Below are 14754 nucleotides of genomic sequence, written 5' to 3'. Positions count from 1 at the left end.
ATTTCTGTCTGTCAACTTTGACATTTCACAAGTAAAAGCAGAGAAGAGCTGACATGAGTATTTTCCCCCTCTTACCAATTAATCATCACCCCTAGGTTGAGACCCTCTGCCCTGGATGAAGATCAAATGATCAAATACACTGGTGCTGAACTTCATCAAATCCTTTTCCACAACATTAAAATGATATGAAATCAAACTCAAACGCACAGAACACCAACAGGTCATTCATTTGGAATCAAAAAATATTTTAATATACACCCTTTTTAGATAAATCAAAAACATTTGCAGTTGTATTTTAATTCTTTACCATATATTTACTTAATATATTGTATCACTATTTCTATTTCTAAAACAGCTCTAATTTAGTCCAAACATGAATATTGCAGTATTATTTTTTACAATAATGGCTTCTTGTATGGAGGTCAGGTGTGTGTGTAAACAGTAAATAACTGCCAGAAATGTCGGAAATTCAGATTCAGAAATTTTCAAATGTTTACAGTCTAATTATATTAGTCTGTTCAGATTTGGAATGAAGTTGTCATGATTGGTCCATCTGGAAAAATGTGCCATTTGCACTTAAGACAGAACTTTTGCATAAACCACATAAGTACCCACAGTCCCCTTTATTTAATTAACTGCAGAACCACTGTGAGTGTTTATTACTTAAAATATTTAAATTCATACTCAGAGAACAAAAAAGATTTAAAACCTAAAACATGATTTTTGGCAGACATCCTTCTCTCCCAACAATTAAAATCAAAAAAACAAAAGCAGATTGAGCTGTGTGCATTTTATTCACAGAAACAGATTCCTTGTTACCCGCTTCGATTTGACAAATTCAGTAAATCTTCAGTAAACATGGTTTCAATCAATGTGGATTTTAAACGATAGGGTTCAACCTGGAACTGACAATAAGTATTAATTCAAATGGAAGCAGCCAACACGTTTGTTTTCGCTCATGTGAAACAACCACATATTTGACTGTGTTTGGCTTGTATTAGTAAATATTTCACACTGAACTCATTTCTAACCCAAATATCTCCAGAGTGAAAAGGATCAGGTTGACTAAAACAATGACCTTTTGAATTTTGTGTAGAGAATATAATTTGTGGTCCTGAACTTTGATTTTACGAACTATATGTAAATTATACAGCTCTGCATTGTCATTTCATTAATTAATCTTGTGCATCACATTACAAAGTCTTGGCTCTTTATGCTGTACAGTGATGTTGCTCATGTAATTTGTAAACTAAAGGTCGTTTCTAAACTTAGACCTATTCTCTGAAACCCTGCAACCCTTTCTTAAGACATACAGTTGAAACCAGAAGTTTACATACACTGTATAAAAAGACACATACGCTTTTTTTTCTCACTGTCTCACATGAAATCAAATCACTTTTCCTGTTTTAGGTCCGTTAGGTTTACCAAAATTATTTCTATTTGCTAAATGCCAGAATAATGAGAGAAGGATTTTTTTTTTTTTTTTAGACAATTTTTTATTACTTTCTTCAAAGTCAGAAGTTTACATACACTAAGATTACTATGCCTTTAAACAATTTGGGAAAGCCCAGATGATGATGTCATGTCTTTGGAAGCTTCTGACAACATTTATTGACAACATTTGAGTTAATTAGAGATACACCTGTGGATGTATTTTAAGGCACACCTGAAACAGACTGCTTCTTTGTGTAACATCATGGGAAAGTCAAAAGAAATCAGCCAAGATATTGGGAAGAGAATTGTGGACTTGCACACAAGTCTGGTTCATCCTTGGGTGCAATTTCCAGATGCCTGAAGGTGCCACGTTCATCTGTTCAAACAATTATACGCAAGTATAAACACCATGGGAATGTCCAGCCATCATACCGCTCAGGAAGGAGACGGGTTCTGTGTCCCAGAGTTGAACGTGCTTTGGTCCGAAATGTGCATATCAACCCAAGAACAAAAGCAAAAGACCTTGTGAAGATGCTGGCTGAAGCTGGTAAGAGTGTCGTTATCCACAGTGAAACGAGTGCTGTACCGACATGAGCTGAAAGGCCACTCTGTCAGGAAGAAGCCATTACTCCAAAAGAAACATAAAAAAGCTAGATTACAATTTTCAAATGCACACAGGGACAAAGACCTTAATTTTTGGACACATGTCCTGTGGTCTGACAAAACTAAAATCGAACTGTTTGGCCATAATGACCATCGTTACGTTTAAAGGAAAAAGGGGGAAGTTTGCAAGCCTGAGAACACCATCCCAACTGAAATACAGGGGTGGCAGCATCATGTTGTGGGGTTGTTTTTCTGCAGGAGGGACTGGTGCACTTCACAAAATAGATGGCATTATGAGGAAAGAACATTATGTGGAAATACTGAAGCAACATCTCAAGACATCAGCCAGGAAGTTAAAGCTTGGTCGCAAATGGGTCTTCCAAATGGACAATGACCCGAAGCATACTGCCAAACTGGTTACAAAGTGGCTTAAGGACAACAAAGTCAATGTTTTGGAGTGGCCATCACAAAGCCCTGATCTCAATCCTATTGAACATCTATGGGCAGAGCTGAAATGGCATGTGCGAGCAAGGTGGCCTTGGCTTAGTTACACCAGTTCTGTCAGGAGGAATGGGCCAAAATTCCTGCCAACTATTGTGAGAAGCTTGTGGAAGGATATCCAAAACGTTTGACCCAAGTCATACAGTTTAAAGGCAATGGTACCAAATACTAATGAAATGTATGTAAACTTCTGACTTTCAAGAAAGTAATAAAAACATTGTCTAAAAAATTCTCTCATTATTCTGGCATTTAGCAAATAGAAATCATTTTGGTAATCCTAATTGACCTAAAACAGGAAAAGTTTAATCTGATTTAATGTCAGACAGAGAGAAAAGAGATTATGTGTCTTTTTATACAGTGTATGTAAACTTCTGGTTTCAACTGTATAAACACTTTCTGTTGTAAATACAGGGTACATATGCATTTTACTGTAAAGCAGAGGTGGAAGAGACACCAAGTAGTAGGAGTTAGTAGTACGGTTCTCAATGTACCATCAACCTCTGGCCAAATCATTTTTCCAAGCTGTAGCATAATATGACTACATGTTTCTTATACACTGACTTTCTTATACACTTAAAATATACCAACCTCTTTTTAAAAATAACTATGGGACAAGTATGCAACCTGTAGATGGCTATAAAGTAATCAGGTTAGTGCTCAGCATGAACTGTAAGTGGGATCTTATTCCCTGTCTTAACATGATTTCACCCAATAACCTGGTTTACTGTGTGCAAGTAAACATAGTTGCAGTACTAGTAAACAATTTATTACATTTCCTTAGCTGTATTTATTGTCGACGTGTGTCTTCAAGGTTAAATTATTTGTATTTTTCTTGATTCTTTCTTTTAACCCATTAAGTATCTATTAATGTCACTCACTCACACAGCAATCATTTCTGTCAATTGTAGTTAAAGAAAAAAAAAACACTAGTGTGTGTGTAAAGGTAGAGATTAGGGGGGGAAGAAAGTGGTTAAAAATGGCGACTTTCCACCTGTGTTTTACATCATAGACCACAATCTAAATACATGTCCCATTGCCCATACAGAATAAAATATTTGATAAGGCTACATAATTATTCATACCATAAGTTACCATCCAAATGACCAACTTGAGTTCAGTCGGTATACAAACCAATGGTACAAACCTACAGGTAACTTGCAAATTAAAAAAAACATTACGATGACAGGATTAAAGGAATGTTGTTGCATCTGAAGTGAAATCATTTTTTATTTTCCAATAAATCAATTTTGGTGTTTACTGAATTTAAACTAAATTATGTGTTTCATTATTTTACCAGTTACCTGTACCCACATAATCCCAGTCGGTAAATGTGCTTGTGCAACACCACACTTGACACTCACACTCTGCTTTGGAGGTCCTGGGCTTTTAAATCCTCCAAAGCATATTCCATCTCATAACACAACATCACCCCTTCTGAGCTGTCATAACAGCAAAGAAAACAACAGCCAGAACTGTCTATTTCCTGTTGAGGTAACCCTACAGGCCCTCTCAGAGCCTGGTCCCAAGTCATCCGAGTTGGACGTCGGCTCCTGGTGTAAGCATCGTGGTGAAACGAGGGTCCAGTTTGGGCACAAAGCCTTTAAAGTCCCTGGAGGCCTGAGTCCCAAACACATCTAGCAACTGTCTGTTCATTAGAGCAAACCTAGGAAAGGAGACAGAAAATAATCTCTGTACCATCATGAAAAAAACACAACGTTCAACAACAGATCATCCTAACCCGGACAGAGACACACTGACAATCTTACAGAATTAGATTCAATGTTTCATATGAGAGAGCTACACAGTGACTGACTTACATACTGTATACTGTATACTTTGCTAACTGCTCTGCAAATCATTTACAATCACAGCTCAAATACAGTATACACAACTAAAATGCTCTTCAATACCACAGTCACAATTGGATCCCTCCATGTCATAAACAAATTATGCTTCTTCTGACTTAATCAGAAACCTTTATCAGGTTCATGGTAGTCAATATAAACATATTTGCTGAAATCCAAGTAAAACTCTGTTGACGATCACTGTGCTTACTGACCATCTTGTCTCCTTTAGTAACATTTAAATAATGATAAATTAGTTCTGTACTAAATAAAGTAGCCATTTTTCTCTAAAACAGATACACAATTTTTAAATCAAACCTTAATAATGACAAACAAAACAGTCTGACAACTGACAGATTCCACATCAGACATTCCTACCTGCCCTTAGTTAAACGCAACAGGAACTTCCAGTATGTAGGCCTGAGGTTCTGCACTTCCATCACAGCCTGTGTAACAGTAACAAGTCATGCATTATATCCTTACTCAGCAATAAATAAATAAAAAGTGTCTGAAGCATATTTATTTGAGAAATGCATGTTTGTGTATGTGTTACAGCTTACAGCTTGGAAACAGATTGCAGTGGAGATTGCATACAGGACCGTGTCAGCATGAGGAAAGTAAGGGAACCGTCCGGCCTCAATGCCCTTGAAGTACATGGTCTAAAGACAGAGAGACAGATTACATTCTGTTAATGATAAACTGTCCATTACAGATAGGTTTCAGATAAGCAGACATGTATAACAACACTATTTTGCAAGTAGTAGTAGTAGTAGTAGTTAGTTTGTTATGATGAAGATATGGTATTTATCAGTAACACTTAACATACTTATGTAAGTTTATTTACAGTTTGAGAGGTGAACATTTGAAACACTAATTTCCGTGACGTAATATATGACTCTGCTTCATGCCCAAAGAGATGTTCTTTTACCTCCACCAGCTTTGTGAAGAGATACATGGATATTGTCGTGCTTTTGTAGAAGAACATTGAAATACCAGCCAGGAAGCCTTGAAAAACAGCCAAAAAGGCAAAGAGACAACTGTCAAACATGTAAATCAGCTACGACATTACAAAGTCCAGATTAGGACTGCTCTACACGTATTTTATTTTACAGTTTACACAATTATTCTTACCAGCAACCAGTGCATGGAGTTCATCATCGATATTACGCACCCAGCGCAACAAGCAGCTTGTTCCCTGAGTGAAAGAGAAACACATAAAAAAAATATTACAACATAGCATACAACAACATGATACTCATGACATCATAAAAGACAATAAATTAGGTAAAAGAAAACAATAACAAACATCAAAGAAAAATCAGAGAAGGATATCAGAGATTACAAATCAAATGTGTCTCTAGGTACTGTTGATATATGATATGATATGATATGATATGATATATGAAATATACCTTGTAGATACTGACGAAAGATCCTAGAAAGGCCCCTAGCTGGAAGTTTTCTTTGTTGTAGAAGAGGGAGGGGAGCCGTGAAGGTTTAGAGAACATCTGTCTGAATGCTGAGGGCACTTTAAGACAACACTGAATCAGGTAGCCAACACTGAACATCCTAACAAAACTCTGGACAATGAAAGAAAAGAAAAACATATTTAATAATGTATTATTATCATTTAATAATATATTATTTGAATATTAAAAATTCATCATCCATAGTATATCCACAATGAAAGTGTCTTACTTTAACGCAGTAGGAAATGCAGTTGTCCTGGTAATGTTTACAACATCTGTGTCTTGGACCCTTTCTGCATCTGGAGTATTAAAAAAAAGAAAAAACAAGTCAGCACTGCGAACTCTGTACAAACCTGTGTGTCTGTGTTAAGATGTGTATTCTCTCACATTGATTCTAGCAGTTCCCTGGTGTAGGCTACCAGAGTTTTTCTCCTAGAGCTGGGCCTTTCTGCTGACGCCTGGGAGTCCTCGGTCTCTATAGCAGCTGCCCTCTCAAGGGGTACAGAGTGAGTTGGAATCTCTTCTTTCCCAATGATAAATCTGTGAAATAAAATGCACACCACCTCTGTAAGCTTTACTAAAACACTGACAACTAAATCAACACATCAATGGGAACACGGACAACTTACTTTAATGCAGGAGATGCAAAGCCTTTGAGACCATCTTTACTCCTACAGTAAAAAACAAAAATAGTAACTTTAAATATCCGAAGTCTGTTCATAATAATCAACTGACCAATGTTTCACATTTCCCTGTAAGATTCTGTCCACTATGCTGCTCTGACCTGAAGAAGAACATGTAGAGCGATGAAGTCACGCAGAACAGGAGTACCTGATGGGGAAAAAAACAGAAGCAGGCATCAGGACAACAACTGAAAGGTTAGCATTTGGCCATGGACATTTACACTATGCAGAAAAGTAGGACCTGCTGAACATTTGGTGTATATTTATATAAGCCACTGTGTGTGTGTGTGTGTGTGTGTGTGTGTGTGTGTGTGTGTGTGTGTGTGTGTGTGTGTATAAACACTGTGTAAACACTGTGTAAACAGGAAGCATCCCTGCTGTCTGTCAGCAGGGCATTTTGATGTACTGAACTCAAACCAGTGTTCCCAACTAGACCTCGCTGTAGTTTTCATGTAGCCTGAGCTGCTAGTGTTGTTTTGCAATAATCCCACAGAATAAATTCTTTTCAAGTGAGGTCAGGGATTTTTTTTTGCATCATGTTAATCTACTTCCGTAGATTCCGACATTATTCTACGGATGGCGAAACAGTCATGAGAAAATGTGATTTCCTGATAACTGAGAGCTAAAGCAAGTCTGAGAGCCCCTGGTGAGAGACGGAGCCCTCCTGTATTATATTATTTATCATCTAAACCCCATAACTTACTATGCTTCACTTTAATCTCACCCAGACCTCCCTCTCATCTTACCTCGCCATGTTTGATGGGTTTGATGATGCCTCGTGTCACTGCCATACGGAACAATGTCTCAATGGCCTGACAACAAGATTACACTGTTACATATACATTGTGTGGCAAAAGTGGGTTTATGTTTTTACATCTAACAAATAATGTTTAAATGAACAGAGTAGCTCTTACAAGATTTGTCATGTATATTGTCAGCAGCCCTCTCCTGGTGGGAGGGAGGGAGGGAGGGAGGGAGAGACATAAGTTTTCAATAAACACAGAATCAATAATTACAACATCATGCACGGTACTTGAAATGCATCCCACAACTTCATTAGGTCAGTTGAGTAGCACTGCCATCGTGCCATTATGCAGTGTTGTACTTGGAAAATGTGTTTTACTTCAAAACATCAACAAAGTTTCAGAGAGTAGGAGAACCAAAAAGAAAATTGAACATAAAGTGGATTCTCACCTGCTCTTCCGTTCCAGGAGGATGGCAATATAGGAGGCAGGCAGTGCCGAGCCAAACCCGGCAGACCAGGAGTGAAAACCTCCCAACAGTTTCCTAAAGTTGGACATACATAGCATTATTTCACTGTTCTTTTTATTCATTTATTTTCAACTAGAAAGTAGTGAACTTAGGCACACTGCCAGCACTGGTAGTAGTAATGTTTTAGTTAGATCTTGATCCTTTATTTTCATTTTTAAAACAAAAAGGGAAAATATTATGTAAATTGCATCTTTAAAATATCTGTATACCTTTGGACAGTCTATAGTAATAGAGTGGGAATGGGAGTGAGGGAGCGATGTTACTTGAGGTGTAAGAAAATATTCATGCACTTGAGTAGTGTTTTTTCTGATATTGTATTGATTCTGAAAGACACTGTTTTGATTGGGGATGTAACAATAAACTCAACTCACAATTTGATGACAATTGACAGTACTGCGTTCACAACATGATTTTGTTGTTTTTAAACATATGATACGATATGATGTTTTTAACAAAATGAGATTGAAGATAAATTAAGATTCCTTCTTTTCTCCTCAGGCAAAAATCATTTATATTGTCTTTATTAAATTTAAAAAAATCATTTTATTACTGTGGTAGGGTACAAAGTGTGCAAAACAATGCATATTTAATTTTCTTTGTAAAAGTGAAACTGAATATATTACCCTGTCAACAGCCTCATATCTCTTGCCATGTCTCATCAGTTATCTTCTTACCCATATCATTTTCTGATTTAGGGCAGCCAAAAAGCAGCCACATTTCCAATTTAGAGATTAGCGATTTTAAAGTCTTCACATGGGGACAAGATGTCTTTGCCCCTTGATACAGTTACTGGAGTGAGTAACATAGGAGGTCAAACAAGCAAAGTCAAAAGTAGATAGCACTCTCTGCTGTCACTTGCGATATTTTGCTTATATTTTGTTCTATACATACATTTATTATTATTATATTATTGTTACATTCGCAATATAGGTTTGTTTTTTTTAAATCTATTGATTTATTTGTTTAAACCCCAAACTGCAACATAGCAGTGTTGTAAACGTAAACTGAGGGCTATGATGTTGGATGTGGTTGCATACACCTTTTTTTTTTTTAACTCAGATTTTCTACTTACGGTGGTGTGTTTTTTATACTATGTCAGTTTTCTAAAATTTGTTGAAAAAAGATTGCAATATAATAAGTATTGCTTCACCAGGTTTTTCCCATTACACAGTCCTAGGCGTTACTGAGAACAAAGCAGTGAATCAGAGATATAAAACATTTTCTTATTGTTTCACAACAGTTACATTAAAAAAGCCCCTCCACACCCTCGCAAAGTTTTACATAAGGTACGCACTGCCACATTTTGTGCCAGAAGCTGCACTGTCTCGGTCAAACAGACAGCAGCTCTCTACATTCATAGTGTCGCATAGACCACACCTCCACACTTCGTTTTAGTGCTTCACAGCCCTGGAGAGCATAGTAGACAGACCCAGTGTTGGCAACTTTGAGACTCTCTCGCTAGAAATAGTGGCTTTCCAGACCCACTGAGAAACTTTATTTCTAAAAAGCAACCTACAAGAAATTAAGGAACTTCCACCGACCATCAGGGAAATGGTGGCAAATATATTCAAATATTTTATATTATTAATTAGTAATTCATTCCAATGCATGCTGCTAAGTCCATGGTTCCTCAGCCAACAGCACTGGTGTCTCTGTCCTCATACAGTGCATCCGGAAAGTATTTACAGTGCTTCACTTTTTCCACATTTTGTTATGTTACAGCCTTATTCCAAAGTGGATTAAGTTCATTTTTTTCCTCAAAAGTCTATATACAACCCCAAAATGACGTGAACAAGTTTGTTTGAAATTTATTAAAAATAAAGAACAAAAATATAAACACATGCATAAGTAGTCACAGCCTTTGCTGAATACTTTGTTGAAGCACCCTTGGCAGCAATTACAGCCTCAAGTGTTTTCGAGTATGACACTATAAGCTTGGCACAACTATTTTTGGACAGTTTCTCCCCGTCTTCTTTGCAGGACCTCTCAAGCTCCATCAGGTTGCATTGGGAGCCCGGTGCACAGCCATTTTCAGATCTCTCTAGAGATGTTCAATTGGCTTCAAGTCTGGGTCACTCAAGGATATTCACGGAGTTGTCCCAAAGCCACTCCTTTGTTATCTTGGCTGTGTGTTTAGGGTCAGTGTCCTGTTGGAAAATGAACCTTCGCCCCAGTCTGAGGTCCAGAGCTCTCTGGAGCAGGTTTTCAGTTTTCATCAAGGATGTCTCTGTACATTGCTGCATTCATCTTGCCCTCGATCCTGACTAGTCTCCCAGTTCCTGCCACTGAAAAACATTCCCACAGCATGATGCTGCCACCACCATGCTTCACTGTAGGGATGGTATTGGCCAGGTGATGAGCAGTGCCTGGTTTCCTCCAGACATGACACTTGGCATTCAGGACAAAGAGTTCAATCTTTGTTTCATCAGACCAGAGAATTTTGTTTCTCATGGTCTGAGAGTCCTTCAGGTGCCTTTTGGCAAACTCCAGGCAGGCTGTCATGGGCCTTTTACTGAGGAGTGTCTTCTGTCTGGCCATTCTACCATACAGGCCTGATTGGTGGAGTGCCTGCAGAGATGGTTGTCCTTCTGGAAAGTTATCCTCTCTCCACAGAGCAACACTGGAGCTCTGTCAGAGTGACCATCAGGTTCTTGGTCACCTCCCTGACTAAAACCCTTCTCTCCCGATTATTCAGTTTGGCTGGGTGGCTCTAGGAAGAGTCCGGGTGGTTCCAGACTTCTTCCATTTACAGATGATGGAGGCCACTGTGCTCATTGAGACCTTCAATGCTGCAGAAATGTTTCTGTACCCTTCCCCAGATCTGTGCCTCTATACAATCCTGTCTCGGAGGTCTACAGACAATTCCCTGGACTTCATGGCGTGGTTTGTGCTCTGACATGCACTTTCAGCTGTGGGGCCTTATATGGACAGGTGTGTGCCTTTCCAAATCAGGACCAATCAACTGAATTTACCACAGGTGGAAGTTGTAGAAACATCTCAAGGATGATCAGTGGAAGCAGGATGTACCTGAGCTCAATTTTGAGTGTCATGGCAAAGGCTGTGAATACTTATGTACATGTGATTTTTTTTGTTTTTGTTTTCTTGTTGTCATTATAGGGTATTGTGTGTAGACTTTTGAGGAAAACAAATAATTTAATCAATTTATGGAATAAGGCTGTAACATAACAAAATGTGGAAAAAGTGAAGCGCTGTGAATACTTCCCAGATGCACCGTACATTCATAGTGTCTCATCTCCACACTTCATTTTAGTGCTTCACAGCCCTGGAGAGCATAGCAGACAGACCCAGTGTTGGCAACTCTTTCTCGTTAGAAATAGCGGCTTTCCAGACCCACTGTATTTCTAAAAAGCAACCTACAACAAATTTAGCAACTTCTTCCCACCATCAGGGAAATTATGAAAAATTACATTAAAATACATTATGTTATGAATTAGTAATTCATTTCCATGCATGCTGCTCAGTCCATAGTTCTTCTGCCAACAGCACTGGTGTCTTTATCTCTCCCCTTAAGTCCTACACAGGCAGTTAGTAGGTGTAGGGCATGTCCGAACTTCTCTGGCATGCTCTCCAGATCTCTGGATTAGGGTGTTCCTTAAGCTTATATGTAAATAGTTAGTTTGAGCGTGTAAATATTTGAATAGTTTTTTCGATCCTCTCCCTCCCTTTGTAGATTTTTGTTTTTTTACTTCAAATATACAATGTCCCTGTTTGTCATTATTTATTCATCAAACTGTCAGAAATGAACAAGAAACAGTAACTCAACCAATGAAAAAAAAGAATAATGAAACTGATTGTGGCCAAATACCTAGGGTGATTTCAATTTTGTAGTCAGACATAAGTGCAGAACTGCAAAAGGGGACAATGGAGTTAATAAATTATATTATGTAGAATAAAAACAAAAATAACAACAATGGTTATTACGTTAGGGACAGGTGAAAGCAAAATTCATAAAAGCTCATTTCAAGCCCCTTGCTCTATTCATTTTATTTCTATTTTTAAGTTAATCCTACCTAGTATGCCTTTAAAAGGTACCATGTGGAGGCATGTTGGTGAATAACACTGAATGTAAACATAACTTTTGTTTGTTTAAAAGAAAACCACAAGAAGGTCACATTCAAGCCACACAGCTTATGTGAATTTGTTTATTTCACAACACTGTGTAAACCATTAGATCTTCAGTTTTAATGACAGATGCCTTCAGTTTCAGAAGCCCTTGCATCTCACCATGTTGATGGACAGTGTGCATCTGTGTGGCAGCTGTTTCACCTACTAACCTGAGAATGCAGAAGAAAACAATGTAGAGACCTCCATTGGCAGTGAGGAAAGAGGTAGACCACAGGATCTCAGGGAGAAGCCTTTTTAAATAGTAATCCTTTTTCTTTCTCCTTAGAACTGCCGCTATCTGCAATACACAAAAGTGGAGAGTTGAGTCACTGTTGTTAATGTTGACATTTGGTTGGCAAATCATTGGGAAAACTTAAAAAATGCACCAAAAATCATGTGTAACTGGTCAGACGAGTTAACTCCGGACTTATCAGATATTCTCAGTAGACCGTTAAGTAGCCGGTTACTAATGAGTGTGTCATGCACGGTTTTAAAAGGGCAACATAGCGCGAACGCTGTTTTTGTAACTTTCAACAAGTTGGTGCATGAACTTGAACTTAGACCCCACCGAGAGAAAGCTAGTGACATATCAGCTAATGTTTACGACAGAGACAAGTTCGCCTTGGTTGGACTTAACTTGGTTAGCTAGCTAACTTTAGCTTCAGAGTCTACAAGTCCCAAATGTTGCAGGTCAAACAGAAAAACTCACCAGGTAAAGAGGGACGTATATTTTGAAGGAGACCTCCAAGGCACCCCTGGTTACATCCAAAGCAGAATGCAGGCAGGACGGGTTCCAGGTATGGCCGAGCTCGTAGCAGCTGTGCGGTATTTTACTGAGAGCAGCCATGTCTGAGCTCCACTGACAACCAGCGACGGCAGGAAGACACGGTGACGCGCTGCCGTGCGCGGTCACGATAAAGACTTGTGCACCATGTGACCATGATCAAATAATAAATAATAAATCATTGGTGTATTCAAAATCAGTGGTTTATTCATTTACCATATTTTTTAAAAAAAATAATACTTTTAACTTTTAAAATGCATTTTAATTAATTTTACAAGATATATGTATGATATTGAAAACTAAACTTTAAATAAACGTAACGTTTAGAATCGCCATACAGCTATGTAACCATCTGTTTCTGATGTTAGTTTTTAGTTTGATTTATAAACTATGCTCGGAAGATTCATCTTCTAAACCTGCTCTCATAATATAGAGAGACATGGGGAGGCACTTGAGCAAATTGTTCATTAAAACCAGAATTAGCCAGATTAGTATGAAAGAGATGGGCCACTGTGTGACAAGATGTAAGAGGTTTGTTTTTTTCTACACACATCATTTCCCACCTGCTCACTGTGGATGGAACTAAATACTTAAATCTGCCTAAATCTTCAACTAAATGCCTAAATCTGGAATCAGATTAGGCTTAATCTGACTCAAGTGTGCTGGGTCCTGTTGGTGGTCAAGTGCATGTCATGGTACACAGTCGCATGGTTTTACCTCTTTTTTAAATTAATTTGGTGGTAGTGGAGATAATTACACACAACACTTGGCATGTTTTGTCCCTTTTGTTAGACTATCACATAAAGTAACAGCACACACATTACAGAGCCACAGACAAATTTGAGAAGAGTATGAGAATCTGACTCAGCTGCAAATACTACAATGTTTAAGGTATAAATAATATATCTATATATATATTTCACGCTGAATTTCCCGAGGTTTCTTATCCCAGAGTAAGGAACTGGGCTGGGATCTGACTGAGAAATTAATACACGACAGGTCATCCTATAGTAGAACAATGTGTTTTTTCTATAGGTTTGGAAGACGGTGCAAAACGAGACAAAAGAAAACACAGTCCGAATCTGAGCCGACTTTGACCTTCAAGCACATAACGGAATAATAAAACTTATTTAGTTTATTTAAGGACCTTGTTTTTCTGTAAAGCCACTACCCAATGCACATTTTCTCACCATATCAATGCTGTGCTTGGAGTGCAGATTGTACTGAGAGATTTGTGAGGATTATCAGAAATAGGAAGCTCAAGGATCACAATCAGCTAAACAAATGAGGAAGGCAAGATCAGAGTGACTAGAATGATGTATTATCAAGGTGGTGTAAAGGCAGAGCTAAAGTTCACCCACCTTGGTCTCTACAGTTGTATTGCTCAGAGTTGGTCAGCAGGTGTCAGCCTAACCCATTTGATGTACAGGATGACACAGGTTGAGAGGTTGGAAGATGGAAAGTGTAGGTTGAGGGAAATGTTCATTGTTATGAATGAGTTGGCTTCAAAATTTTCCACTTGTTGAAAAGTGCAGTGGTTGCTACAACTCCCCAAACAACATCACAACATCATTTAATGTGCTGACACAACATAGCAACGTTCAGCCTATGTGAATGAACCTTACACCAGTTTTTGATTTGGCTAAAGTATGATTAGCTTTTTTAGATTAGCTTTGTTTCCATTTCAGACGAAATTCACACTTAGAAATGGTTTGTAAACAGTAAATAATTACTTTATTCATGCTTACAACAGCCTTGTTTACATAGATCAGATAATTAATAATAACAACTTTGTTGTGTAACATTCCTCTGGCAGCTTTATTGTTTAGCAGGAGACTTCCTGCCATAAACCCATTCATTAACCTGTCCCAGTAGGCTACATTTATTTACTTTAAACGGATAATCAACATTTATAACAGCATTATAGCAACCGAAAGCATAAACACCATATTAAAGTTATTATTAAAGCCACTGCATACAAATTATTTTGTGTGACTTATCAGACAGTGGTAGAACTAATTCATTTGAGTTTGTGAAAA

At 37.9% G+C, this 14754-nt stretch overlaps 1 protein-coding gene across 1 annotated transcript; it reads right to left on the bottom strand.

Annotated features, from left to right (window-relative positions):
- Positions 1–775: 775 nt before the first annotated feature.
- tmem135 (transmembrane protein 135) lies at positions 776–12820 on the bottom strand. Its single transcript, XM_051399776.1, has 15 exons — positions 12641–12820; positions 12102–12229; positions 7729–7821; positions 7449–7482; positions 7281–7346; positions 6636–6682; positions 6481–6522; positions 6239–6391; positions 6081–6150; positions 5795–5962; positions 5514–5577; positions 5311–5387; positions 4943–5041; positions 4761–4828; positions 776–4201 (listed from the first exon to the last, which is right to left on the bottom strand). Exons 1-15 carry the CDS (start codon positions 12776–12778, stop codon positions 4066–4068), a joined length of 1383 nt encoding a protein of 460 aa, XP_051255736.1. The 5' UTR covers positions 12779–12820; the 3' UTR covers positions 776–4065.
- Between the last annotated feature and the right edge of the window lie 1934 nt (positions 12821–14754).

Source organism: Dicentrarchus labrax, unplaced genomic scaffold (assembly GCF_905237075.1).
Source record: "Dicentrarchus labrax unplaced genomic scaffold, dlabrax2021, whole genome shotgun sequence".
NCBI lineage: Eukaryota > Metazoa > Chordata > Actinopteri > Moronidae > Dicentrarchus > Dicentrarchus labrax.
This window is presented reverse-complemented; position numbering and strand designations above follow the sequence as displayed.